At 39.2% G+C, this 25,644-nt stretch overlaps 1 protein-coding gene across 10 annotated transcripts in view; it reads right to left on the bottom strand.

Moving 5' to 3' along the window:
• Positions 1–378: 378 nt before the first annotated feature.
• Positions 379–25,644, bottom strand: part of ZIC4 (Zic family zinc finger 4) — a 33,236-nt gene continuing 7,970 nt past the window's right edge. For 3 of the 10 annotated variants that reach the window (XM_048863814.2, XM_048863815.2, XM_048863816.2), the window contains 2 exons: positions 19,662–20,273; positions 13,934–15,417 (listed from right to left, as the gene is read on the bottom strand). In XM_048863814.2, the coding sequence (XP_048719771.2) occupies positions 14,978–15,417; positions 19,662–20,273 (1,052 nt within the window). In that variant the 3' untranslated portion in view covers positions 13,934–14,977. Of the gene's footprint in view, positions 1,484–6,881; positions 9,149–10,639; positions 13,141–13,929; positions 15,418–19,661; positions 20,978–25,644 lie in introns of those variants that run through there. The other 7 variants (XM_048863813.2, XM_048863817.2, XR_007358401.2 and 4 more) reach the window with 6 other exon arrangements.

Below are 25,644 nucleotides of genomic sequence, written 5' to 3'. Positions count from 1 at the left end.
AATAAACCGTGAGAGTCTAAATGTCATTAAACTTACAAAGATGAGACTCCAAATCACCAAAAAGGTAAATGTCTTCATTAGTCTGATCTCTGAAGACTGTCGAACATTTCATTAATTTATAATTTATGATTGTTTGACAAATATTGAAAAGTATGTAAATATGAGAGGGATAATGTCTTTTCTGCGGGAGATGAGGAAATGACCCAAACTGTACGTGCCTGCTAGATTACACACGAGGTTCCATCTATCTGTTATCAAACTGTGCTTTCCCTTAATACAACATATTGTGCAACTGACAAGTGAAATAGTGCAGATAAACCAATGGTTTAAAACGTAATAAAGACAACAGCCATTTGCATTTTTTACATTTTATTACAAAGGTAATTTACTATGACACATTTCTGAAAGTAATTTATGAAAACATTTTAAAGCAATTATATAATGTATACAGCACTTGGAGGCACAAAAAGTCAGATAAATAATAGCATTATGGATCTTCAGAGACTTTCTGTGGCTCGCACAGGAAAAAAATTATTTCGAAAAGAATATTTTACAGGGAAAAGGAGCAGCAGTAAAATATAAAAGCATAGAAATGAAATGCAGAATGATGTAATAAAGAGGAAATGTTACACTACTTCGGACTGGAAGTGCAGCATTATATATCCAAGGAAACAATTTCGTATTTTCCAGATGACTGAAATCAGCTAATAGCGGTTTTTCCTGAACGCTACAGGCAGGTTGGGTATTTTTTTAAGAGGAGAGGCTTTTTGTAATCAATTTTTAATATAAATCACATTTTGTGGGCCACAACTTACCCTGCATGACTTCAGCGGGACCACTGAAGTGAGTTAGGGAAGCAGGACTTGACCCAGTTAGTTCACTCCCTTTCTGTCCCTCTGAGGAAGACTGTAAACATAACTGTATTAATGGGGGAGGAGGAAGAATGTGGACCCCGTAATCCTTACTTGGGGATTATTCCCAGTAAAAATGTTCCCTCGTCTTGACAGGGCCTGTGTATGTGTATTAGGGATGAGAAGTGGAAATTTCAATGGGAATTGTGCTTGAGCAAGGACTGGATGATCCTACCACCACCATTTCACTCTTTCTATTACTTCATGAAAAATATTAGTGATATTTCCACATTCTACCCCTCCCCCTCTTCAATTAAAGGCTTATCCTGCCCCATTGAAGTCAATGGGAGTTTTGACATTGATTTCAAGAGGAGTAGAATTGGGCCTTCAGCCAGAATGCAGTAATATTCATTAATCGTGAAAGTAGTATATATTTTTTTCTGATTTGGCGTGTTAAATTATCTGTGTGATACTTTTATCATCGTTATTTTACAGTTTAGCAAACAATAGATTTTTGCTCGTTATCATTAAAAACAACAGAAGACACAGAAACATCGAAATATCGGGATCAAGGATTAATATTTTCTTCCAACAAACGTTATGGCTCCAGGCTTGGCTTTTTTCCCCAAAACCTTGAACAAGAAATTGTAACATTATCAGTAAAGATTTGAAAACATATCGCATGAAACTTTATGTCGTATATTCAAAGGCATCCAATAAACAATAATTTATGAAGCTAAATTTTGTAAAAGATTCCAGCATTCCACAGAACATCTTACGTGGGTTTTTTTCCCTTCTATTTGCATAAAGAGTGCCCTTTTGACAAATGCAGCTATAACAAGCTTGTAAAATAAAACAGAAATCTCAACTATTTCTCAGATCTATAAGGTTGTTTTATTCCAAAATCTTGCAAATATTTCAGTAGTGCGTGTTAGAAGTTTCACTGAAAGACCCCTGGCAGAGTTGATTACCAACTGTGAGACTCACTGCCACAAACCCTTTTCACCAGACATATTAAATCTCTTACCCTAAGAAAACAGGCACTTGTCACAATTGAAATCCGATTTATGGGATAGCAGTATGTAGCAGTTTAGGGAACCTTATATTTTACCTCTGAGTCCTTCTAACTGTAAATATCTAGCACGTCTTTCTCCCAGAGGTCTTATAAAAACTTTAATAACTGAAGTGATTTCAAAGTTTATAAGGGCTGCCTTCCAAAGAAGTATGTCTGCATGTTTGCACTGCTAAACTGCCATCCAACTTCAGAATTCCAGGAGGGGGGAAAAAAACTATTGACATTTCTTGTCCATTTTTCGTGAATTGATATTTCAAAGGAATAGTCAGCAGGTGATTCCACTTTTACCTCACTGTTGTACACTTTTCCTTATGGCAATATAAATATTAGAAATGAAGAAAGCTGGAATGGTCCCAATGCACATACACTCCGTTCCTCTGGGAAACTGGAGCATATCGGGGAAAAGATGAAGCTGGCATGTACTTTCAGTTATTTTAGCAACCCGACCCTAAACAAATTCCAGTTGAGGTTAGTTGTTTTTCTGTAGCCCAAAATTCGGAAGGGTCGATGCTGCTGTAGGAAGGCCAGGACTTGACCGTATTTATACAGAGGGACAGTTGTATCACTGACTGGTCCATCCTCTGAAAAATATATGGTTGCATTCAGACCAATATTTATTTATTTACTTTATTTGATGAACAACACCCCCACCGCCTTGAGGACCTCCTAGAAGAAACTTTACCTTAGGTTTCCTTAACATTTTGAAGTCATTTCAATAAACAAACAAACCTCACAAATCTCATCACAAAATTGGGTCGTTGTCTATAGCCTGATAAACAGTGCATTATTTTCAATCACAGCCTGGAGTGAGCCCTCACCTTTTCCTGTAATGGAATTCGTATGTAATGTTTATTCTCTCATATTACACACACATATTCTCATATTATCACCTAAAGGTCTTTTTGGGTGCAGTCCTTCAATGGCACATTTGTGAATTTGTGGGTTAACAGCTGTCAACAGTTGAAAAGTGGCAAAAAGTTGCATTTACTTTAAAGTCCTACGAAAGTGATGAAAGAAGAAAAGGGGAGGCAAGGAAGAAAAAATTCATTGTCATGACAATTGATAGTTTCTGAAATTCACAAGTTAGTAACGTCTAATTAAGGTTAAAAAAATGCTTCTGATGTGTCAACTCTAGTGGGCAAACCAATCGATTAGTAATAAATGGGGACAATGAAAGGGCTCCATTGTTTTCTGTTAAGCAATTCATAAGTGACCCCGTTTATATCTGAAGAGCCATGTTTTGATGACTTATAGTATATGCAAAAACAAACTTTCCCGCGGTGTTTTGGGGTTGGTGTGTGTGTGTGTGTGTGTGTGTGTGTGTGTGTGTGTGTGTGTGTGTGTGTGTGTGTGTGTGTGTGATGCTTTTCTTTCCAAATAGCCAGATGATTTTAAAAAGAAAAACACAGAGAAATGATAAATCGTGTCGCATAGCTAATGGCTGCAGGGCGCGTTTACCAATTCATAATCATTTATTCTTGGTGATGTATGACCCTTACTCTTAAATCTCAAAAGCTTCTATTTGAAGGTGTAAATAGCTTCCCCCCTCCTTGCAGTAAACCTTACTGCATTAGCAGTGATTGATCTGCTGTACAATTCGTCCCAGAGTGCTATTTTAGAGGGGGAACACTGGCTTTTGGAGATTAACTGGGGAGTCTGTTACATATTAATGAACCTAGGAGATATACTAACGTTTTGGTAATTTAGTTATTTGTGTCTATAGCTTTCGCCGTTATTTTCTCTTAGACCCCCGCGGTTGTTACACATCGAATTAAAAAGTGGTCCTTTAGCATCATTTTTTCAGTGGCAACTAAACGCCATTTAATGTGAAAAACAAATGTTGACTTGTCTCTTGAAGGAAGTGTGTTCTTGGCAAGACATCAAAGTGTTTTAAACTGTATTAGAAGATTTTGTTAGTTTGTTACCCGGAGCCCACGGTAATGTAATAAGATAACCTCTTGGTGTTTGAGAAAACCCATCGGAAAGGGGGGAAATGGTATTATGATGCGCTGGCTGCAAATATGCCTAAATTTACTTGGGATTATAGTTCTATCAGAAATGCGATGGCAGCTGTTGGCTAGGATTAAAAAGTTGATTAATGTGCTAATTAATAATAATCGATAGATGCACTAATACTCTCCCTGCAACTCATATGTTAGAATTAGGAGTGAAAAACTTCTAGCTCACCCTCTAAGGTATATCATACAAAGAAGTCAGTTTAATCTGAGTTCTGTTAAACCATTGCTTTTTATGAGGCACACAGATAAAATGCATCATCTTTCCTTGGGAATGTTTGACTGTGGTATATCAGATACAGAACACACTGCACGTGTTCAGGTTTAAATTGCACAAGGCTGAAGCTTTGGTTTGCTGTAGCAATATAGAAAGAACAAACGTGCAAGAAAAAATATTGTTAAGGTCCAGAAATTAACCCCGCCTATCCCTCAGGCCCCCTTCCCATTCTTAGTTCAATAGCAGAGCAATGTTCAACTCCTACGTGGAAAAATATGGGCTTCTAGAAAATTTGCTGGAATTTTAGAAATTACGAGGTTATGCTTCCCATCAACTTTTACAAAATAGAGTTAATTATATTCGAAGGCCATTAATAGAGACTGCTCCGATATTAATTAATTCCAACAAAAAACACCACTCTATAAAACAGGTTTTGCCCTGATGTGACTTATGAATACAAAAAAAGCCTGACGTTCCCGCAGTTATAACAGGTAGGTTAAAATACCGTGTATGCCTAATATGTACAAGATTGACACGTTTTATACCCCATTTATTGCTGATGCACAAATATTTAGACGCAGCTCCCCAGAGACGTCTGTTGAGAGCAGGGAACAGCTACAAAAGTCAAATACAAATGGCCTTATTTTTAATCGAAACAAATATGTTTATCTCCGAGTATTATGTCAAAAAGTTAAGCATTTGTTTAGAACAAACTCAAGAAGCAACAGTCTTCGCAAGAACATTTTCTGAAGAACAAGTGATCATGGGCTACTTGGCCAGTTGGCTAGGAAGGACCTTTTGTTTTCTTGGGCGATTTATGTTCTTTATAAATATGTGGTTTGGAAAATAAAAAGAGACTTGAAAACGTTGTTACAATGAAAAAGGACAAATTAGAAGACATTTTCCGTGATCAAAGGAGGAAGAGAAGCGAGTATGGGTATTCAAAAAGCTTGACTCATTCAGACAGCTCCTTTGGAACAGAAGGGCAACAAGCGTGTCTTACATTGAAAAGGCGCCTCCATTCAGAGTGCAGGTGCGAAGTGGTGTGGCACATTCTGCCACATTGTGTAAAGGGTGTCGGAGATTAGTGTTCAGACTTAATAACTAAAGCGCTTGGTTCACATTGGGGAAAAGCCTCCTCATCCGTGAAAGCAAAATAATTTAACGCGTGATCATTTCGAGTGCTGCTGATATCCTAATACTTGCATTGTTCTCTGCAAAGTACTAGAGGAGAGAGGGTTGGTTCTTTGGGAACCTGTCATTTACAGCCACTGAACTCTGCTCAGAACTGGAGGTCTGGAGGGAAGATAAAAGAGGGACATAAGAGGAAAGTTGCACATTTGAATAAAGAAAACACTATAAATGTGGCACACACACGCACACGCACGCACACACACACACAGACGCACACACACACTTTCTCCTTCTCCCTATCTGCACACAGTGTAATCTGTCAGGAAGGTTGGTGCTAGCAAGGATTTGGATTGAAATCCAGACTCTTAAGAAAAGAATCCTTCCACTCCAACTTAACAATTATTCATATTTATGTAAATGTCATTAGTTAATGCAACTTTCCATAAAAAGATAATCAGGCAAGAGCAGTGCATAGGTATTACCTTAAATGCATTGGCTGTTCGTTTCATTCATATGTTAATACACGTGATGCAGCAAACTCTGTGCCAGGGAGGGGGAGGGGGGAAGAAAATAAATTAAAAAAAACAAACAAACAAAAGAAAACCCCGAAAAACCACAAAGGTCTAAGTTTTTATTGTGACATCAAGTGTTGTTATACATATTGGTGGTTTGGATTTCCCTCTTAGTCTAGCAGCCAGTTAGCCTTGCTGGATTGTTATTCCACAAAGTTTTTCTTCTTGTAGGTATTAATTTTAAACATTAAAATCTTATGATCTGCCAAAAATTTCATGAATGTGACCCTTTGGTATACAAATATGCTGAACACCCATTTCAGAACTATCAGAGATAAAGTATCGTTTAATAGGGTACGTATCAATAATAATTGCAATACCTTCCCCGCCCCCCTTTAATATAAGCATTTTATGGGCATTTCCATAAATTCTATATAAGAATAAAGGCTATAATGGGAACAAGGTGAGAAAGCTGTTAACCATTGTTTCATGAAGAAAAGGTCGTAAGTCAGGCAATTGGTGTCTGACCTGTCAGGATAAGGTATAAAGGCTTTATTCATGCAGTCGCTCACAATTTTCTCAGCTCTCACAAAAGTGTTTTTATGATTCTGTTTTCTTACCTCGTTCCTTAATTAAAAAGCTGAATGATTAAAATAGCACCTGCATAATGTCTGGACGACTGCTGCATACTAATTCAAGAGTCTTTACATCTAGTAATTATAACATAAAATCAGAGATTGAATAAAACAGAAGGATTTTGCCCCCAAAGCCCTGCTAATCCCCTTTTAAAAGAGTCTGCTGAAATAATTCAGAACAGTTTCCGGAAGTTGGATTATCGACTCTTTTTTGACTATTTACAATGAAATGATATTTCACACTTAAAGGAGTCTCTGTATTTCTACAACATTTTTTTTAAGTTGTCCTGTTTTTTGGACAATAAAAATCAACTGACTCTTGGTTCTTTTCGTACCTAATGTTTTTTCAGCAATTTTTGCTAGTGAGCCTCAATTTTACCAACTATTTGAAAAAGACTGAAACAGCCTCAGATGTAGAGAACAAAAATTTCCTTTGTGAAACTCCAGATTTAACCATTTTATTTAACACTTCAGTACTCAAGCCTTCCCATAATTACATGATATAACACAATTCAAGTGGGTCACTCTATCTTTAAAAAATTAACAAAAAGCAACATTTGTGATAAAAGCTAACAAAAAACACGTTAAGAAGCTAGATGTTTTAATACAGAGAGTTTTCATTTCTTCTCTAATGCCTTTATAGTGAACATAGAAACATATAGTTCAAACAAATACTGAAACTGTATGACTGATCAAAAGTTGTAAAGTATTTTGACTTTCACAAACATTGTTTTTAACCTGTCAGAGCTGTCAGGTATATAAAATCGGATCTATAGGTTGTCATTTTATAAGGACTGGCACCTAGAAAGGCAGTCAAACGTCAGTGGAATGTTGGAATATAATCAGGATGTGTTGTTAACCACTAATTACTACATACACGGAAATTGTTGTTTAGAGATTGTGCTAAATTCTTACATGGCTTATTTTAGAAACAAATGTTTACCTAGCGAAGCATATATGATGGATTCAGTTTTTATATGTTACTAGACTGATCGCACTTTTTTTAGCTTTGCTAAGCCCATACTCCATAATTATAACTTTTAGAGTCAATGTACAGTGCACATTAGAAATAAAATGGTCCAAAACAATAATGTGACTTAATAATGGCATAATCTTGTTGGTAATAGTTGCATTAAAATAACCTGAAGTTGGTACATTTTTACTAAAAATGTTGCTTCATAAAAAGAGGAAATACACTAGAAATGTATTTTAATACAAGTAATGAGGATTGTCCCAATTAAAGTAAAACCTGTCTGAAGCTAATATTTACTTTTCCAATAGCTTACTCCAAATTTACAGTAGATAAATATTGCTGGCTAATACAAACAAGAGGTGCAAGATCACTTCCTGACACAGATTTAGCTTTAAACGTCTAAGAGATTGAAACAATTCAGTCATTCACCAAAACTGTTTCCATAAACTGTTGCCATAATGCATACACTCCTTAGGTAACGTGTTGTTATCACTGTGAATATTGTCTTTCTAGTTTAATTCCGCAAAGCTTTTAAACCATCCACAAGAAAAAACTACTAAAGTTTCATTCAACTATAGAAACTGGGACTTTTGACTAAAAGCTTTAATTGGTTAACAGGCCCCATTATCATCATGAGAACAATGTGCTTTTGTTGGGTCTTTAAATATGTTTAGACTTTAGAAACATATAGTCTTCTTTCTTGTTCATTTATTTTAATGCACTTTAATTTGTACCCCAGGTATACTATTCAGCGTGCAACATCCTAAAAAAGTTGTAGGGTGCAAATAAACCAACTTATGGCCCAGAGGTTCAGTAAAGCTGGTGCCTCTTCACAAGTCATGTGGGAGATATTGGGAACCCGACTCCCTTCCCACAGCAGCATAATAATAGATTTCTCATAATTTTTATTTTATGTTCTCACAACACTTCAGACTTCTGTCGTGATCCGCTTCGCAGCCTACCACGCGTTTTGCTGAACCATGTTGATTTTTTTTCAGCTTGCAAAATATAACGAGAACGGATTAGAGTGAAAGTGGGCTTCCGGCCATGTGGTATTCATAGCATTTGCTGCACTGACATACGTTCAAAGAATAACGTATGTGTAATGCATATAGATTTGATATGTTTCAGACACCTACTTCTGTATAATGTAGTGGACAATCATGCAACAGCGATCGCTTTACAAAATGCTGTCCAAAGATGATCCTGTGTCAGTAGGGAAAGTACTGACATATCTAAACTATTCTTCATAGGCTAGCAGCAATGAGAAACGATAGACACGTAAGAGGCAGGCATAAAGACTTCACTTAAATGCTTGACTGGATACCTGTGAGCTGAGGGTTAAGTAATTTGATGCGTAAACCTAACAGTTATACATACACTTAAAAACCATCTTTTTAATTGTAATACATTTAAGTGCGATGTTCCAAAGAAGCAAAATAATCAGCAAACCAATATTTATGGACAGCTCCGTGGGGTTAAATGAAGTGTATTTAACAGTATGCAGAGCCTAGTTTTCATGTCCCTTCATCTAAGTGATATAGGCGTGGAAACTGTGGTCTTAGTTTATTTAGTTTACTGATTCATATTTCTAATCTTCATTTCCTCGACATACAAACGTTCTTTTGTTAAATGAATGGTCTTTAATTAATGCACTTGCACAATGCAGGAGCTTGCATGGGGATCGATGATAGGAAGCAACAGGGGATGAATCCCTCCAAAATGGTTTGTCAGCACTGAGAAAGAAAAGGCAATGTCTATAAAAGGACCACTAATAATGCCCACACGTCTCTCACCATGTTGTCTAAGGGGACATTCCATCCCTTGTTGACTACAGTCAAGTGTAATAACTACATGTCTTCCCCCAATCATTATAGCCCACAGAATTGTATACTTTAATTAGCATGTACTGTTAGCCCTCTTTTTTCTTTTTGTGCCAATTTTGTCATCTTTTAAAATCAGTAAATTTTCTTTTTCTTTCTTTCTTTCTTTCTTTCTTTCTTTCTTTCTTTCTTTCTTTCTTTCTTTCTTTCTTTCTTTCTTTCTTTCTTTCTTTCTTTCTTTCTTTCTTTCTTTCTTTCTTTCTTTCTTCATATTCAAAGGTATTCTTTATTGGCAACATTCATACCACAAAAAGCCAACTGTATGTCATCTCTGTGTTAGGCAACTTTAAAGTTTTGGTTAAAAGATAAGCCAATGCGCATGCGCAACACTCAATAAGCGGCACGAGGACAGCTACAGTATGCGCATAGGAGTGATGCATCATTCATAACTGGAAGAATAGGATTTAAAATGTCAAGTTTAAAAAACTCCGAGAATCCTCAAGAGGTGCTAAACTCTGCAACGTACGAAATGCAGTTTATGGGATATGCATATCAAAACAACTTACCTTTACATTACTTTAAATGATTAACTAATTTCAACTCAGTAAAAAGTGATCCACGTACTCTTGAGGAAGCTTATAAAAAGTGCATGTGTAACAATGATTCCATGTTGTGCAGGGATTTCTCTGAATAAAAGAATGCATTCATCATCGATAGTTAGAAACAGCATTTTTTGTGGTAGGGCCCTAATTAGTAACTATTTGTTATTTTCAAGCATATTAATGAAATCCAAAATTAAGAAATCATTTTGAAGGAGTCTATGTGCAGTTGTAATGATAATCAGCGGAGATAAAGAAAAGAAGAGGAGTTTAATTATAAGGAACTCAATGACACAAGTTTTTGAATTTTCCCTCTGACCCTCTGTCAATATTTAAAGTACAATTTATTATAGCTAGTCTTGAAGTTTCAGGTGTAAAGAATACTATCTTGAGAGTCTAGTCAAAGAGTTTTTATAAAAACTAACCAGTATAATTTCCATTAAAACTAAAATAATTAGCATGAAGCTATATTAGAAACCAACAGAAACTAGGCGTCGCTGATCGATTATATACTAATTTAGTAGGATGTCTGCAATTACTATTTAACCCAAATTCATAATAGAAGGGAAAAAAGATGTATACATAGTGTCTTTTATAAATGACGCAGTATAACTGATACAAATATGTACTTAAAATGTTCTTTGTAAAAAAATGACAGAATTGATACTTTTATAAACATTGTAAAAATAATTCAATTACTTAACAAATTTAAAATAATATTTTCAAACACATAAAACAAAATTACTTCAGCACTAAACGTGTGCTGAAAGGCAAACATAGATGATAAAGAGTCTGGAAAGATATATAATATTCCAACATTTTAATTGTTTTGACGAGTTACATTTTACGATACATTTGTGATCATTATATTTTCCCTTAAACATATAAAAGAGAGGATCTTCACTGCAGTTTTACTCAGTCTTTACTTAGGCAAACTCCCATTGAAATCAGTGGGAATTATTAGAATTACAGGATTGGGCTCACAGCATTCTGTAGCAGCTAAAATAAAAGTACACTGTTGACTTACAACTTCAGGGGATTCTTTTTACAAAAAAAAAAGTATTTAATGATCTGAAAATTTAAAACTCCTAAATAAACCTTGATCAGGTCATTATATAATCGCACACTGTAATGTTTATAAAATGAAGATACAAAGAGATGCAGTTTGACTGTCTTTACACTTACTGACAATAAAACATGGAAACATATGGAAGCCATCGGTTTTAATGCGTAACAATTTCGGTACATTGCAGTATATACATGCTTAATAGGTATCCCGAATGTTAAAATTATCAAAGCCTTTACTCCTAAGTGTATGCTGTTGCATTCATTTTACTGGAAAGAAAACGCTTGCTGCTTACATACTAGTGTTAATGAAACACTGCATTTCTGCTTTTTCACAAGAATTGCATTCCGTGCAGCAAATGTGTAGGAATAATTTATTGGACAGAAAAGTTCAGGAGATAAAATGCAGAAATGGACATCGTTTAAAACTGAGAACTATAGAGCAGTCAGGACATACATACACCGATATATATATCTCTCTATATCTATACACAGATAGAGATACACATAGACACATACACATACATACGTCTGTATGCATATACATATGATGATATAGTTTGCCATTTTCTGTATCCTCCCTGCTCCTAGAGTTATCTTTAAAAGTTCGATTCTATCTCTTTAGAAACGGTTTAAAGCTAACGGGCAGGGTGAGTTTGACAGAAAGGAGAACAAATCGCTGACAAAGAACCTTTTACGTTTCATCAGCGTTGTTAGGACGACAAGCAGGAATTTCTCAGATAATAACTCCCACTTCAAAGATTTCTCAGCTCAATAGAAATTGGACCATCCTTTTTATTCAACCACAAGGGCTGGCACTAAAGACGACTCAACTGTTTGAATTTTTTCGTCGTGTTTATTTTTCCCCTATTCACTAGGGTACTTGGATAAAATAAACAACAAGACAATTACTGGAACAGGACTTCTAACTTTCCCGGGACCATAACCCATCGGCCATGGCCTCAGCCATGCGGATGTCAAGTTCTTCATCCCTTCAAGCACTTACCACTTTCCAAACCTGCCACTATCCGTGTCCCCTTGGGCTGGGACTTCCTCCACAACAGCTTCTAGTCAGGCCTTTTCCCTATTTATTTTTCAGGGAATATTGAGATGATCCAAAGGTTCTTATTTACCTTCCTAGATACACCTTACACCATTAGACTAAGAAACCCCAAGTGTCCCTTTACTTCCCCATCCTAACTTCACTGTCTGGGGACTGGAGAAGGGTGGGGAAGGAGGACACACAATGCATTTTTTTTACACTAGAGACATTTTTGAATGGGGATGTTTGATCGTTTGGATTCTGAAAAAAAATATGTCAGCTGGTTAAAAATGCTCATGTTCTGAAGAGAGTTAGCACTAACCCAGAATATGTACATGCCCTTTATTGGCAGTCCCTCCTTTTGGTATAATAACTTCAGTGCAAAAATGCCATACCAAACCCCACCTTAGGGTGAAAGCAAACAAAAACAGTCTGTTAAAGTGTATTAGGCGGAGGAAGTATATTTCTGACGAAGAGCAGATTGACTGTATTAAGCTAGCATGAAACCAAAGGTCAGTGCAAATGTATCTTAATAGACTGTCTCAAATGGAGTGTGCCTCCTTTGAAGGCCGCTTGCTATTGCTCTCCTCATTACCATAGCGATCCTAACGTGGCATGTTGATGCACCATAAAACTCACACTTTCAACCCCAAAATCAGACCCTTTGAACAACCCGAGCTTGATTAGACCTTTCTCCTTTTCTTTTCCCCCTTAAAAACCATTTCCTTGCCTTTAGAAACTCGCCATCAAATCCCAAACGCATTCTCTGACCAAGGCAGAAAGCAGAAACAAAAGTGAGCTGACGCGACGGTTCAAGCGGGCCTTTTCTTCCTGACATTCTTATCCATTTTTATTATGATCTGGAACAAGTGCCCATTCGCGTGGGTTTTGTTTACCGGAAATTAAATGAAAATGATTTAGTTCGCGTCAAACAAAAATATATACTTGTATACACAAGAAAAAGGGCCTGTTAGACGTAAATATTATGTCCTTAATGAAAAGTCTGGACGGGCTCCAGACTTTGCCTTTCACTATTTAAGTATGACTTGCCTATTGCCATAGAAATCCTAACTTACCATGAAGATTCACCCTTGCGAAGAAATACTTCTTTGTGCGAGCTTTCTTTGATGTCTAAGGCATAAGATTCAGGCTTTCAGCTGCGTCTGTCTAGATTACCTTGAGAGCAACGGGGTAGACATCTGTAACAAGCAAATGAAAAATTAAAGGTGATTAGCCTTCACATCCAAACACTTATGTAAATAAAGAAATAAAGAAATAAACAGATCTCAAGACAAGATGGAAACACCCTCTCCTTTCGCAGATGGCTTCCATACCTTTTAATTTCCACGGTATACGTTTCATGATTTGAATAGTCAGTTGGGAACAATCGTTTTATAGTTTATATTGTTGATAACTACAATAGTTTATTTTTTAATTTGCCTACCTAAATCATTAGGTATATGTGTATACGTATTCACGTATCGTGTTTCCATTGTTTGCAATGCTTGCTAAATTAACAAGCAGCATCCGAACAAAGTTGTGTAGGTTCAAATACGTAGACGTTAGTGGCTTTGGAAGAAAATAAAGACGCCCCAGAAGGATGATGATTAGGTTGATGATCCCTTTCAGAACTGTCCAGATTTTTTTTTCTCCGTGGGGCCACGTAACACTAACCCGTTACCTGACTCAACAGCTCGTAGGGGGGTTTGCGCAAAATTTGAAAAAGAATGATTAGATCCGCCACTCTGTCTGCATTGAGTACGTCATAGAAACCACTTTCGGGAAATCGTATTGTTTATTTGCCTAAGCTATGGGGTATTTTTAAACATAATGAATGAATGAATTAAAATTGTACCTGTAGGCAGTTTCAAGTTACTTTGTGCCAAAAAAATCAGTGTTGTTTTTATCCCTAGGAGTGACTCATGTAGGTTCGGGGAGATTATAGTTTTAGGTTCTTAGATACGATGAACATTCTAAAACCATTTTATTTTGTTTTTACAAAATTTATTATGATGATGATGATTATTACAAGACAAATGTTGTGCGTTCTAGACAAGACCAGCACTGATTTTACATGATTCATTCAGAGAAATTGACAACTCACAAGTCCTTTTGGACAGTCCCAGCTCCTCTGGATTCAGCACAATGACGTCACCCATAACAGTTCACCCCCACCCCCCGCGCAAGAACACGGATTTTGAAAACACAAAACCCCACAATTCAACAGGAATGACACTTTCAAGGGGTGGGGAGAGAGGGAAATATGTTTATGTATTAAAAGTCATGTCTAGTGTAAACTAAAATGGACAATTAATCATTAAGCCACCCTTGGCCCATTTTATTATTATTATTATAATTAGTGACAACTGGGAGTGGGAATATTTTCCTGCACCAGGAAAAAGTATTGAGATTCTTTACAGAAAAGTCCGCTGAATTGGTTACTTAATCAAAGAATTGAATTGATCGATTTCATACAATTCGGTAACAAATAATAGTGGTGTGTGTGTTTACACAGAGAGAGAGAGAGAGAATAGGGGGCTAACAAAACTGTCAGTAAACCTCTATCACAAGATACCATCGACAATAAAACCTGTACAGCTAGAAATCCGAATTAAAACACTTTGGTTCGTTAATACACAAGATGTTGAAAATCGATGAGTTTGTAAATATATTAGAACCAGACGACCAGAGGAGTGTGTAAAAGGATGCAAAAAGTAATGAGGACGAACTGAAGTTGCCTTCGCGTGTGCTTAGTACCATAAATACAGTTTGTAACAAAGACCTGTTTAATTTATTTTACAAGGTATCTTCTCTTCAGAGGCCATGTGCCAGGACAGCGCCTCTATCTCTTTTTATTCCCCATGTGTGGTGCGCACATTATCTATGATCCCCTCGCATAAGATTGTTCCCTCTACTGTGGCAGTCTTGTCTTGGTACAGTGTTTCTGCATCGCAAAGGTAGCAGAGTAACAAGAGGAGACCATTCGATGAGATCCAGACTGCAGACCGTGTGAGCGATCTGTTTATTGTTTTATTTCTAATAACTGGGCCTGGGCTCACAGTTCGTGTAAGAAGCCTCTCCTGGGTTAGGTGACGGAGAGTTACTGGGAGGAGTTGGGATGCCACTGCCCCCCGAGCTCTGACACACGTACCATTCGCTCAGGTTAGCTGCAGTTTGCGACGATGCTACTGGCTCTGCGTGAGAACAGGAAGCAGGAGGGTCCCGGCCGGAGTCCGAGGAGGGAGACACCAGGGAAGGTGTGGAGGACTCGTAGCCTGAACTCGGAGGAGGGGATTTGCAGTGCACTTTCATGTGTTTCCTCAAGGAACTGGGGTGGGTGTAGGACTTGTCGCAGCCTCTCACTTTGCAGTTGTAGGGTTTGTCACTGGTGTGCACGTGAGAGTGCTTCTTCCTGTCACTGCTGTTGGCAAATCGTCTGTCACAGCCTTCGAATTCACATTTGAATGGTTTTTCTCCTGAAAGAATGCAATTAACGAGTACATACATTAGTAAAATGGGTGGTAGTGTTGGGGGAGGAGAAAGGGGGTTCCTTAGGGTTTTAAAACATGAAATCCCTCAGCATGCTCCTGTGATTTAAACCTTCCAAATAGCCCCTCTACACTAATCTCCCATTTCATTGTACAGACAGATAAAGAGGTGTGCTTTAAAAAACGATCTGAGGACTATATTCGAATAGAATTTAGCATAGGTGCAAATATTTTTAAACCTGAACCTTACATTATTTTTTCAAGATTCCATTCTTTTTCGCACGCACACACACACACCATTTTCACTGAAACACCAATTCACAGTTCTCCTTTCCCCTTAGTCTAAATTGTTTGTTAAAGTGGGATTTGTGCAAACCACAAAGAAGTCGGGGAAGGTACAGCCCAAGTGCAGTTGCAGGCTACATGTAAACAATGTGTGCTCTGTCTGTCACAATTCAGTGTTGGGCACGGGAGTGGCCAGAAATTACATGAAGTTCATTTCTCACACTCCCAGAGGTGCATGTTGATATTTTGCTCATGGCCTTACTAAATCCCAGCTGCTACAGTATATTTTTATATTGACTACGATCATAGGTAGCGTTTATGACTGTAGATTGATTTTTTTTTTTACCGCATGTTATCTTGCCAGGTTTAAAGAACAGAGCCGTCTTAAAAGCAGGCTGACTGTGAGAGCCAATATGATGTAGCTTCAATGTTAAAGTGACTAGGCCAGTGCCAGTTGCTGTTGTTAGGGTAAAACTCTTTCACGGTACAAACATATGCAATAATGGAGGGAATTTAAATCAGGATTAAATCTGATGGCAATATCAGAAACATATACGTGTTTAGAAAAACAATCTTACTGGTTGAGTAGTGCCAGAGGTTAACTTAAGGTTTTCTATACAAAGTACAGTGTATGATATATGAGGCGTGCTTTCAAGGAAATGCGCCAAAGACAGTTTCAGCATTAAATTATATTACTTCCCCACAGATTATTCTACTTGATAATACACAACTGCAAAACATGTACGCAAAAGGAGCACGAACTTTCTATTATCAGAGGTATGGGAATATTGGTAGGTTTTTGAAAAAAATAACAGTAAATTATATTAGCTTGCAAAAGAAGCCCCAAAATATAACTCTGAATTTATTTGGATTGGATGCTCAAACAAAGCCACTGTGCACACCATCATGGCGTACTTGGTCAAGAGGATTTAGCATGTATCAATATTTTTGCACGTTGGAATTACTAATTTATGAGTGACGCAACCTTTATTATATTCCATTTTTGACACAAAATCGGCCTTTAATACATTAAATATCAGCATTGTAAATATTTAATGCAATTGCACTTTATAAGAGTGGGCGTAGGAAAGCTCCATATTTAAAGTAAGTCTCAGTGACTTTAAAAGCAATAATCAAGGACGATCTCTCACATACGTTAGCACTAATATTTGAATTGCAAACTAGTAAATATCTGGCATAATTACATACAAGTTCTAAAAAACATGATCACTGACGAAATGGTGCAACTCAGGCGCTGCAACAAAATATTTTCTCGCTCTACATATATGTATATATTCCAACTACAGTTTCACGTAAGGAAACAGTTTGACCTTCAGCATCTTGAGCTGCGACAACAAATCAAGGATATTAGTGTAGTACAAGCAAGCAGTAAGTTAGGAGACCCCAGGGAAAGCCATCCTCATAAACATCGTGAATGTGCAAAGTGAGTTACATTCAGGTAAAATTGGGCTGCTTCCTCATTTTTCAAGTGTTGAAAAATGTTTAACTTCGCTTAACCTCTCTGATATAGTAATTAAAAAGCCTTTTCATACAATCAGGTATCATCAACTCAGAGATTAAAAAGGGCAGCGTTTTCTCATCTGTCTGGTTTGCATTCTTTGAATGCCTCAGTAACTAGCAGCAATGCAAATATTTTTAAGTGTTCCTTTCTAAAGAGAAGATTTTTTCTGTGTGTAAACATTTATACTTCAGGAAAAGGCCATTTTTAAACGTCCTGCATTTGGAAGGCTACATGTAAAAAGTTCTAAAGGCTACCGAGAAGCCAAGAGTCTAGACCGCCATTTTAAAACCACACTTGTAGCTGTGCAAAACTGTTCAGTGACATTCAGCTTCTTGGAGATTTTGATATAATCCCCCAACTCTGAGAGTGGGTTAAGGTATTTACAAAATCCTCACGGGGGAGGGGAGTAGCATAAAATTGTGACTAGTAGCTCTATCAATTAAAAGTTAAAATGCATGTGTGCCGCTGGGAATAGAGTTTCCAACCTCCCACTTTTCACTAGTGTTCCTGGCCAGCTTAAAGGACAGGGAAATGAATTCCTCCCATCTCTACCTGTTCCCTGTTATTATAAATTAGATAATAAATATAATTTAATCGTGAAAATCCCCAAATCGCAAGAAATCCACCCAGTTTCCCAGACTCAGGGAAATGCAGTCATTAATATTTGAGAAGGCAATTATTTTCCTGTTGAATTCAGAACTGTCTTCATGAATAATTTGTACAAAGTTCTATTACGGTTTCAGAAACATTTTGTTTTTGACAACTTCTGGGTGTTGAATAGAAACGACTGAATCGTAAAGGCCCTGCAGGATTTTTCAGAATGCAGCAATTAGCCATTGGGAAAGTTAAAGTGAAAAGTATGTACGTACGAAATTACGTTTAATAAACCCAAATCTACGATTCCCTGAACCTAGGATACCCTGAACCTGCTTCTCTGATGTAGGTCAATTTCCCTAAGAATTTAACCATTTTCTGCTTCACAGACTTCAAACAGTGAGGCCGTTAAAGAGCAGTAAAAGTTTGTTTACTTAAGAAAAACACTGTCATTAAGGGATGAGCTATCCCATTTAATGGTTCTACCTGTTCTGAACTAACAAGAAGATGGCTCAGGGTATTATTTATATTATGTGGGGTCTTCTTTACTTAAAAAAATAAATTATCGAAAGACTATTAGACTAATAAAACGTTGGAATATAGATTTAAAATGAGCGGTGGAAAAATACTATGTTACTAGTGATGGCTACTGTAAAATTACTGCGCTATATTTAGAATACATTGATACAAAATTAGTATATTTCTCACGCATATTGTACCTTGTTGAGCTATAGCACAAAAATGCAACGGCACCAGGGTCAAGGCAAATACCGACCGTGGGGGAGGGGGAGTTTTATGAACTGGAGGGCGAAAAAAATCGTTTGGCTGTAAACAGATCTTACAATAGGATTATGTAGTTTCCCTACCAGTGCATAAGGCTGTACAGGAGGCGGTGGAAGATGGAAAACCCTATACTGGAACAGATTTAATTTTCCGAAAAGGGCTTATTTCTTATCTTCTTCTTCAGAAAAAAGCCAGCGCCAGAGACTACAAACACCGGCTGCTAAACTAATTAATACAACTTCACAGGCTGCTTCTGTAAGTGTGAAAACTTTCTACGTGCAATTTCATTAATTATAGATGCCTTTCTGGCCGGAAGAGTTCAAACGTCGCTTTGCAAAATCTTCCATCAAGTTACTTTCCTTTCTGTGAACTAGGACTAACAGATGTTTCTGACACATGTCCTAATTTCACTTAACAGTTCTGCGAATGACATTTCAAAATGTACAGGCCGAAATAATGCTATTTTTCCTCTCTAGAATAAAAATGTACAGCTCCCCACATTTGCAAATACACAGAGACGTTAGATGGTAATGGTCATTACAAATGTCACTGTTACTCAGATCAAACATTAAAAACTCCCTCTGACCAAAACAAAACTGTTGAACGAAAAGGTTGCAGCTGTGTTATTCTCACAATGTTAGAGGCAGCAGCATCTCACCGACATCAGTCAAAACTGACTAGACAAGCTGTAATTTCTATTGTTCACTTTTAATTTGTGAGCTTGCACAATTATTTCATTGCCCCCAACTACTTTAAACTGCCAGAGAAAAAAAATTCCCAGCCTGTGTTAATAGACGTGGAGTATTCATATCTCTCAGTATTTATAAAGATACAGATGAACAAACATTGTATCAGTCTATATAAGCTTTAGAATTTCTATACATAAATTCTGAGATTTATTCATTTTTGCAAATGGAGAAAAAAGCAAACAAATCTAAGAATGTAATTAAAATAATTATTTGGTGTGCATTCATTCTCCATAACGAAACACTACTTAAAGAGGACGCTGAACAAAATAAAGAAATTAATGATAGCTTTCAATACTGACCTGTGTGAGTTCTTTTGTGTATTTTGAGATTTTCTGATCTAGCAAACACTTTCCCACAGCCTGGGAAAGGGCAGGGGAAGGGTTTTTCACCTGTGTGGACTCTGATGTGATTTACAAGTTTATATTTGGCTTTGAAAGGTTTCCCCTCTCTTGGACACTCTTCCCAGAAACATATGTGATTGGATTGCTCGGGTCCTCCAACATGCTCCACTGTGACATGAGTCACCAGCTCGTGCATTGTGGTGAAAGTTTTCGAGCATAATTTTTTGGGAGTCTGGTTCAACTCAATCCATTTACAGATGAGTTCCTGTTTGATGGGCTGCCTCGTGTAACGAAAGAAAGCACCAGGGCCGTGGTGTGGAGCCAGATTCACGTTCAGATTCATGCCACCGTAGCTATGAAGCGAGGAAGCAGCAAAAGGATCGGTCCTGGAGGCTGGTACTTGAGTGAAATGTTCAGACCTGGCGTACATTTCTCCAGGTAACCCCAGTCTTATCTGTCCGTTTAGATGGCCACCTGGAGTTGCATGGGGAGGCTGCTCATGGAGTCCAGAGAACAGAGAATGATTCCCAGCTTCTGAGTGGTGGTGACCATGGTGTCCGGGGTAGCTACCTGTTGTTGAGACAAACATTCCGTGGTGAGAACTTGCAGCAGTGTGTTGCTCAGTTAGCCCTGGCATGACTGGAGCTGTCAGATCTCTGCGTATTAAGAAGTCCCTACCTGCTGGAATAGCCTGGGCTGTGCGAGACACTGGGTAAGGGACTGCTGTTGCCTGCGCCGGGCCAAACGTTCCTGTTTGACTAGAGACCACCTCAGCTTGGCCTGCCATATGGTGGTGGTGGTGGTGGTGGTGGTGGTGAGGATGAGGATGAGGATGAGGGGCAGGGCTGAGTTTAAGGGCCGCAGGGTGATGAGGAGGATGATGATGATGGTGGTGGTGGTGATGCCCCATGTGTTCAGGCCGGAATGGACTCGGCCCTAGGCGGGATTCCGCGGCGTACTCCCCAGGGTGCGTGGGAACCACTGAGTGGGGATGCCCGGCGAAGCCCGGGAAGCCTGTCATGCTCTGAGGGGGGTGGAGATGATGATGGTGGTGATGAGCCCCTGCCAAGTCTACTAATCTCAGCGCCGTGTTCCGTTTGGAGAGTGCAGCAGGGTCCATCACTGGGCTCCCCAAAGCATCCACGCTCATTAGCTTCTAATTCTAAAAAGTCACCTGACAGCGGGGAGGAGAGAGACAGAGACAGAGAGAGGCGAAACTTTTTTTTTTCTCCAAAGTTTTTTTTTTTTTTTTTTTTGAGGAGGAGGAAGGGGGCCGGGGCTGGTTTGGTTTTTGTTTTTGTTTTTTTGTTTTCCTGCTCTCTTCCCCCCCCCCCCCCCCCATCCCCTCTCCTCCCTCTTAATGCCTACGTGGAATCCTATACGCTTGAGAGGCAGCAGCAGGACGCTGGGAGGCTGCTGAATAGAAATTCATGGACCCGGCGCCAGCCCAGAGAGCGAAACAATCACCGCGTGCTCTCATTGGCCACAGCCTGCTCGCTGACGTCAGCGATGACGGGTCCTGCTTCAGACTGAAAAGCTTTATCTGGGGGTATGTGTAGGAAGGGGGGAGGGGCTGGAGGAAGCTACGCAGGCTCCAGCCTGGGGGCGCCCCCTTCTCCGCTAAAAGCCTCCCCCCGCCATGCGCCTCGCGAGCGAGCAATGCCCGGCGCTGGCTCCCCGCATTTTGTTTGCTAGCTGCGTTTCACGCAGAGCGCAGGGCAGGGCCGGCTGGCCAGGCAACCTCCCGGCCCAGCCCGGGCTCCTCGCTGGCGCTTAGCGGCAACGAGCGGCGGTAGCCGAAGGAGGAGCCAGTCCAAGGGGAAGCAGCTCCAGCCGCGCTGCCGCTCGCGCCCGGGGTGCCCGCTCCCTGCTTCCTCCTCCCCGCGCTCTGCCCTTCGCCCCGGGGAGGCCGACAGCGCCGCTCGGCCGCCGGAAGCCTCTGCACTCCGAAACCCGTCTGCTTCCTTGGCTAGCTCCGCCGCTCGCCCGGACCTTGCCTCCCCCCAAGCAGCCAAGCAGCCGCGCCCGCGCTCTCCCCGGAGCCCCGCCAGCCGCACGTAGCGCTGGCAAGCCGCGGCTGCCTTCGGAACAAGTCGCCTGATTGGCCGCTCGCGCGCCCGGTGCTTTGTTCAATCTCGGGGTGACTTAAAGTGCAGCTCGCAACTCTTCGCAGCAACAAAGACGGGCTGGGGCTTCCCCTAACTTCCGTGCTCCGGCCACACAAAAAGCCCGGGGAAATAGGGTGGGGGAGACAGGTCCTGAGCCTGCACCATCCACCCTCCCTCTCCCCCCCCCCCCCCCCCCCCCGCCACCCAACGCCAGGTCACTGTCTCGAGTTTTGAATAAAGAGCGGGGCTGCACTTTTGTCTTGGTTTGTGAAATCCTACTGAAGTCTCCATCTCCTGCCTGAAGGTCATTCCTGAAGGAAGAAGGGAAGCATGGGGCTGCTTCAGTCTCCCTCGAGTAGCATCCTTTGTGGGAGCAAGTTTTTATTGATGAAACTTAATGCTCAGATTCAGCTCTGATGCTTCGCTAGGATTCCCCCCCCCCCCCCCAATCATTTTGACTCCTGTTTATTTATAGCACACACAAATCTTTCCCATGTACGAGCATTTCAAGGGCCTTTTCTCAAACTGAAAGGAGGACAATGCGAGGGGACGAGTTCTGCATACAGAACACATCATGGGAAGCAGAGCTGGGCAACTCTTTAGGTTTCCGACACTTGTTGACAGCACAGATAACTGGTCTTTCTACTTGAGAAATAGTAGTTAAGCGACACTACAGTCTTACTTCCTAAGATTACACATTTTGGCTAGTTCTAGGAGTATTATATCTTTATACCAAATCTTAGAAAGGATTCTTGGAGGAATCCCACGCCACATATTTAAATGTCAACAGTTATTTTGTTAATGGCTGCTTCAGTAATATGATAAATCGTTACATTAAGAATGAAACAGTATTTAACCCAGAAAAGGGAATGATCTCCCTCTTTCTTTCTCTCTCTCTCTTTCCACTTACGGAATTGTGCAATCTAACCACCATACCTCGATTTTAACAAAAGTCCTTAAATACATATAAAAGTACTCTCCAATTTTTATACTCATTAGAAGAAAGAAAATACATTGCCTGTAGGATTTACATTGTTAGTGATGAAAGTATAGTCTAGGGTTTCTAGCTTTATGCACTGAGGCCTTATAGATTTAGTAAAGCTTAGAGCTTCAGCACAGGAGAAAGCCTCTACTTAATTTTTTAAAGAGCAGTATTGTGAGTTAAAAAAAAAATCCTGGAAAAAGATAGTGGAAACAGGGCGTCAGTTTTGGGAAAGAAAAACATAACAATAAATATCTTCCTATAAGGTCATCACAGAATTCAATAGTCATAAATGGTACTCGCTCAATAACAGAAAGACATTTTAAAAATAAAACAACAAATGAAAGTATATTTGCACATTGTTACAATTTTTATTTATTGACTTCCTATTACCTTGTCTATGGACACTTTATAATATTCACTCTACATCTGGAGTTAGAAACCCCCAATGCAATTTCCAAGTTAAGACGCATAATTTTGCATTTCCATACAAGTTTAACAATTGCTAACTACGTCTGTAAACGATCATCTTTATGTTAAGTAGTAAACCAAGATAACGGCTGGCATGTTAATACCTAAACCGCGCTATTCTCATAACACAGGCAACTCGCCAATGACTTGTAATCATAAGTTTAAAGTGTACGACATACGTAATTATATATAGGACATTTTTATTACTGCTTTGCATGGCGAGCGTTGGCTACGGTTACATATTTTTGGAATGAGCCTGGCTTTGACTCTTTTTTCTATAACACAAAGCTAGTATTTAGCTAGATAGTTGTATTTACATTATTGTGTACATATTTTTGACTTGAGATGATGAAAAATGACACATGATACAATTAGTTATCCATCCTTACATAACATGTTTACTCAGGCATTTTAAACCACACACCAGCAGTTAGTGCCACAACATCTTAACTTTCAAGTCTGTTTGCACTAAGTAATGCATTTGACATTCCTATTCCTGCCCATCTCAATACGAGTGCACAGAAGAGATAAAGGTTAGGAATTATTAATCTGCTACTTACAAATATACTGAGAGTGTGACTTCCAAATATAGCTGTTTCCTCATACCTCCTTAAAACACTTCATCTCTACATACTTGTTATCCATCAATTCTGACACTTCTCAGTCAAGGGAGAAAACATCTGGAACAGTTTATCAATTAAAAAATGTTATCACCAGTTTGCCTAGGCTATTTTAAAATATTGTGATGGTTTCCTGTCAGACACTATTGGCTCTGTTCGGCCCTTACTTAAATCCTGAAGTCTTTTTTTTTTTTCCTTCTTCTTCTTCTTCTTCTTCTTCTTCTTCATGAATCGAATGGAAAAAAAGTGCCACTCGGTGTCTCTCTCATTATATTAGGTGAAGTTAGTATTTTCACTCCTATAATTTGTTGTGTACCTTGGGAGTTCTACTAGTGTGTGTGGAGGAGAACGGGGGGGGAGGGGGGAGCCGCGCACATGACTAAGGGAAGGCGGAGAGATTAGAAAAGAGGAGGAGGACCTGGCCAAAATCGGCAAAATTACACATCTCTTGCAGAATGTTTTGAAAACTTGAGTGCTTGTTAATGCAGGTCTTTGGCAGCTTGACCTTGTCTGACCACCACTCACTCAACTGATTACTTAGGTGTCCTTAATCCCGTCTGCAATATGAGCCATGTTTTACCAGATAATCCATACTGTATGGGCTATGCCTCAAATATATGAAGCCTCCTATTTTCCTTTGCCACATTAGGTTTGCAGGGTTACTCCACCAATCTAGATTTTGAAACCAACATGGCAAATGCAGGGGAATTCCTCTTCTCTACTAATAGTGGAGTTCATGGACTCGGTACAAGGAGTCTTCAAGGATAACAATAATTGCACAGGTTTCAGAGTAGCAGCCGTGTTAGTCTGTATTCGCAAAAAGAAAAGGAGGACTTGTGGCACCTTAGAGACTAACAAATTTATTTGAGCATACGCTTTAAGTGAGCTGTAGCTCACGAAAGCTTATGCTCAAATAAACTTGTTAGTCTCTAAGGTGCCACAAGTCCTCCTTTTTTAAATAATTGCACAATACTGTTTTATGTCGTGGTACGGAGATATCGCAAGACGGCATACGGAACCCAAACATCAGGCAGTGTTATTGGAGGGTTGTTGTTGTTGTTATAGGGAACTGGCATGTGAAGAACTCCATTGTTCTTCTTGTCCCATCACCCGAGGGCCAATGCCACAAAGGGTGTTCAAGAGATAAAATTTGGAGCTTCAGACGTGGCAGCACCAGGAATCAGTGACTTGTAGACTGAGTAATCAGTTCCCCCCTATACATCTAAGCGGTTACTGTGTATCCCTTGGTGAATACTGCCTGGTTGTGGTAGAATGCTATATAAAGGGTACATGTTGACATAAGGTGTTCACGAATTCTTTCCCTAATAAAATCAGAGAATCAACATTTGATTTGCAGTACAGTAATTAAATGAATAAACTGTGAAACCAGGCCAGTAGGTCAGGAGACACAAGAAGCTAGGGGTGCTGGAACAATTTTTATAGTGGGGGTGGTGCTGAGAGCCATTGAACGAATGGGTAAATGCATATATATATGTATATATATGAAACCACTTTAAGCCAGGGCCGGGTGCGGCTGCAACCCCAGCACCCCTAGTTCTAGCACATATGTCAAAAGCTTCCCCTATCACAGAGTAGGCAGTAGGAATGATGCTTGGTTAACACAGATAAGAATCTAAATAAATAAACTGGAGCACAGCTTGGGGGAAAGACATCTATACTACATATTGAGTATAGTATATTGGGAATCAGCTGCAAAAGTTGAACAAAGCACTATTTTTTTCTTCTATAGCTGTACAAAT

Source organism: Caretta caretta, chromosome 9 (genome assembly GCF_965140235.1).
Source record: "Caretta caretta isolate rCarCar2 chromosome 9, rCarCar1.hap1, whole genome shotgun sequence".
Classification (NCBI taxonomy): domain Eukaryota; kingdom Metazoa; phylum Chordata; order Testudines; family Cheloniidae; genus Caretta; species Caretta caretta.
Note: the sequence above shows the minus strand (reverse complement) of the source record. Positions and strands in the feature narration are given on the sequence as shown.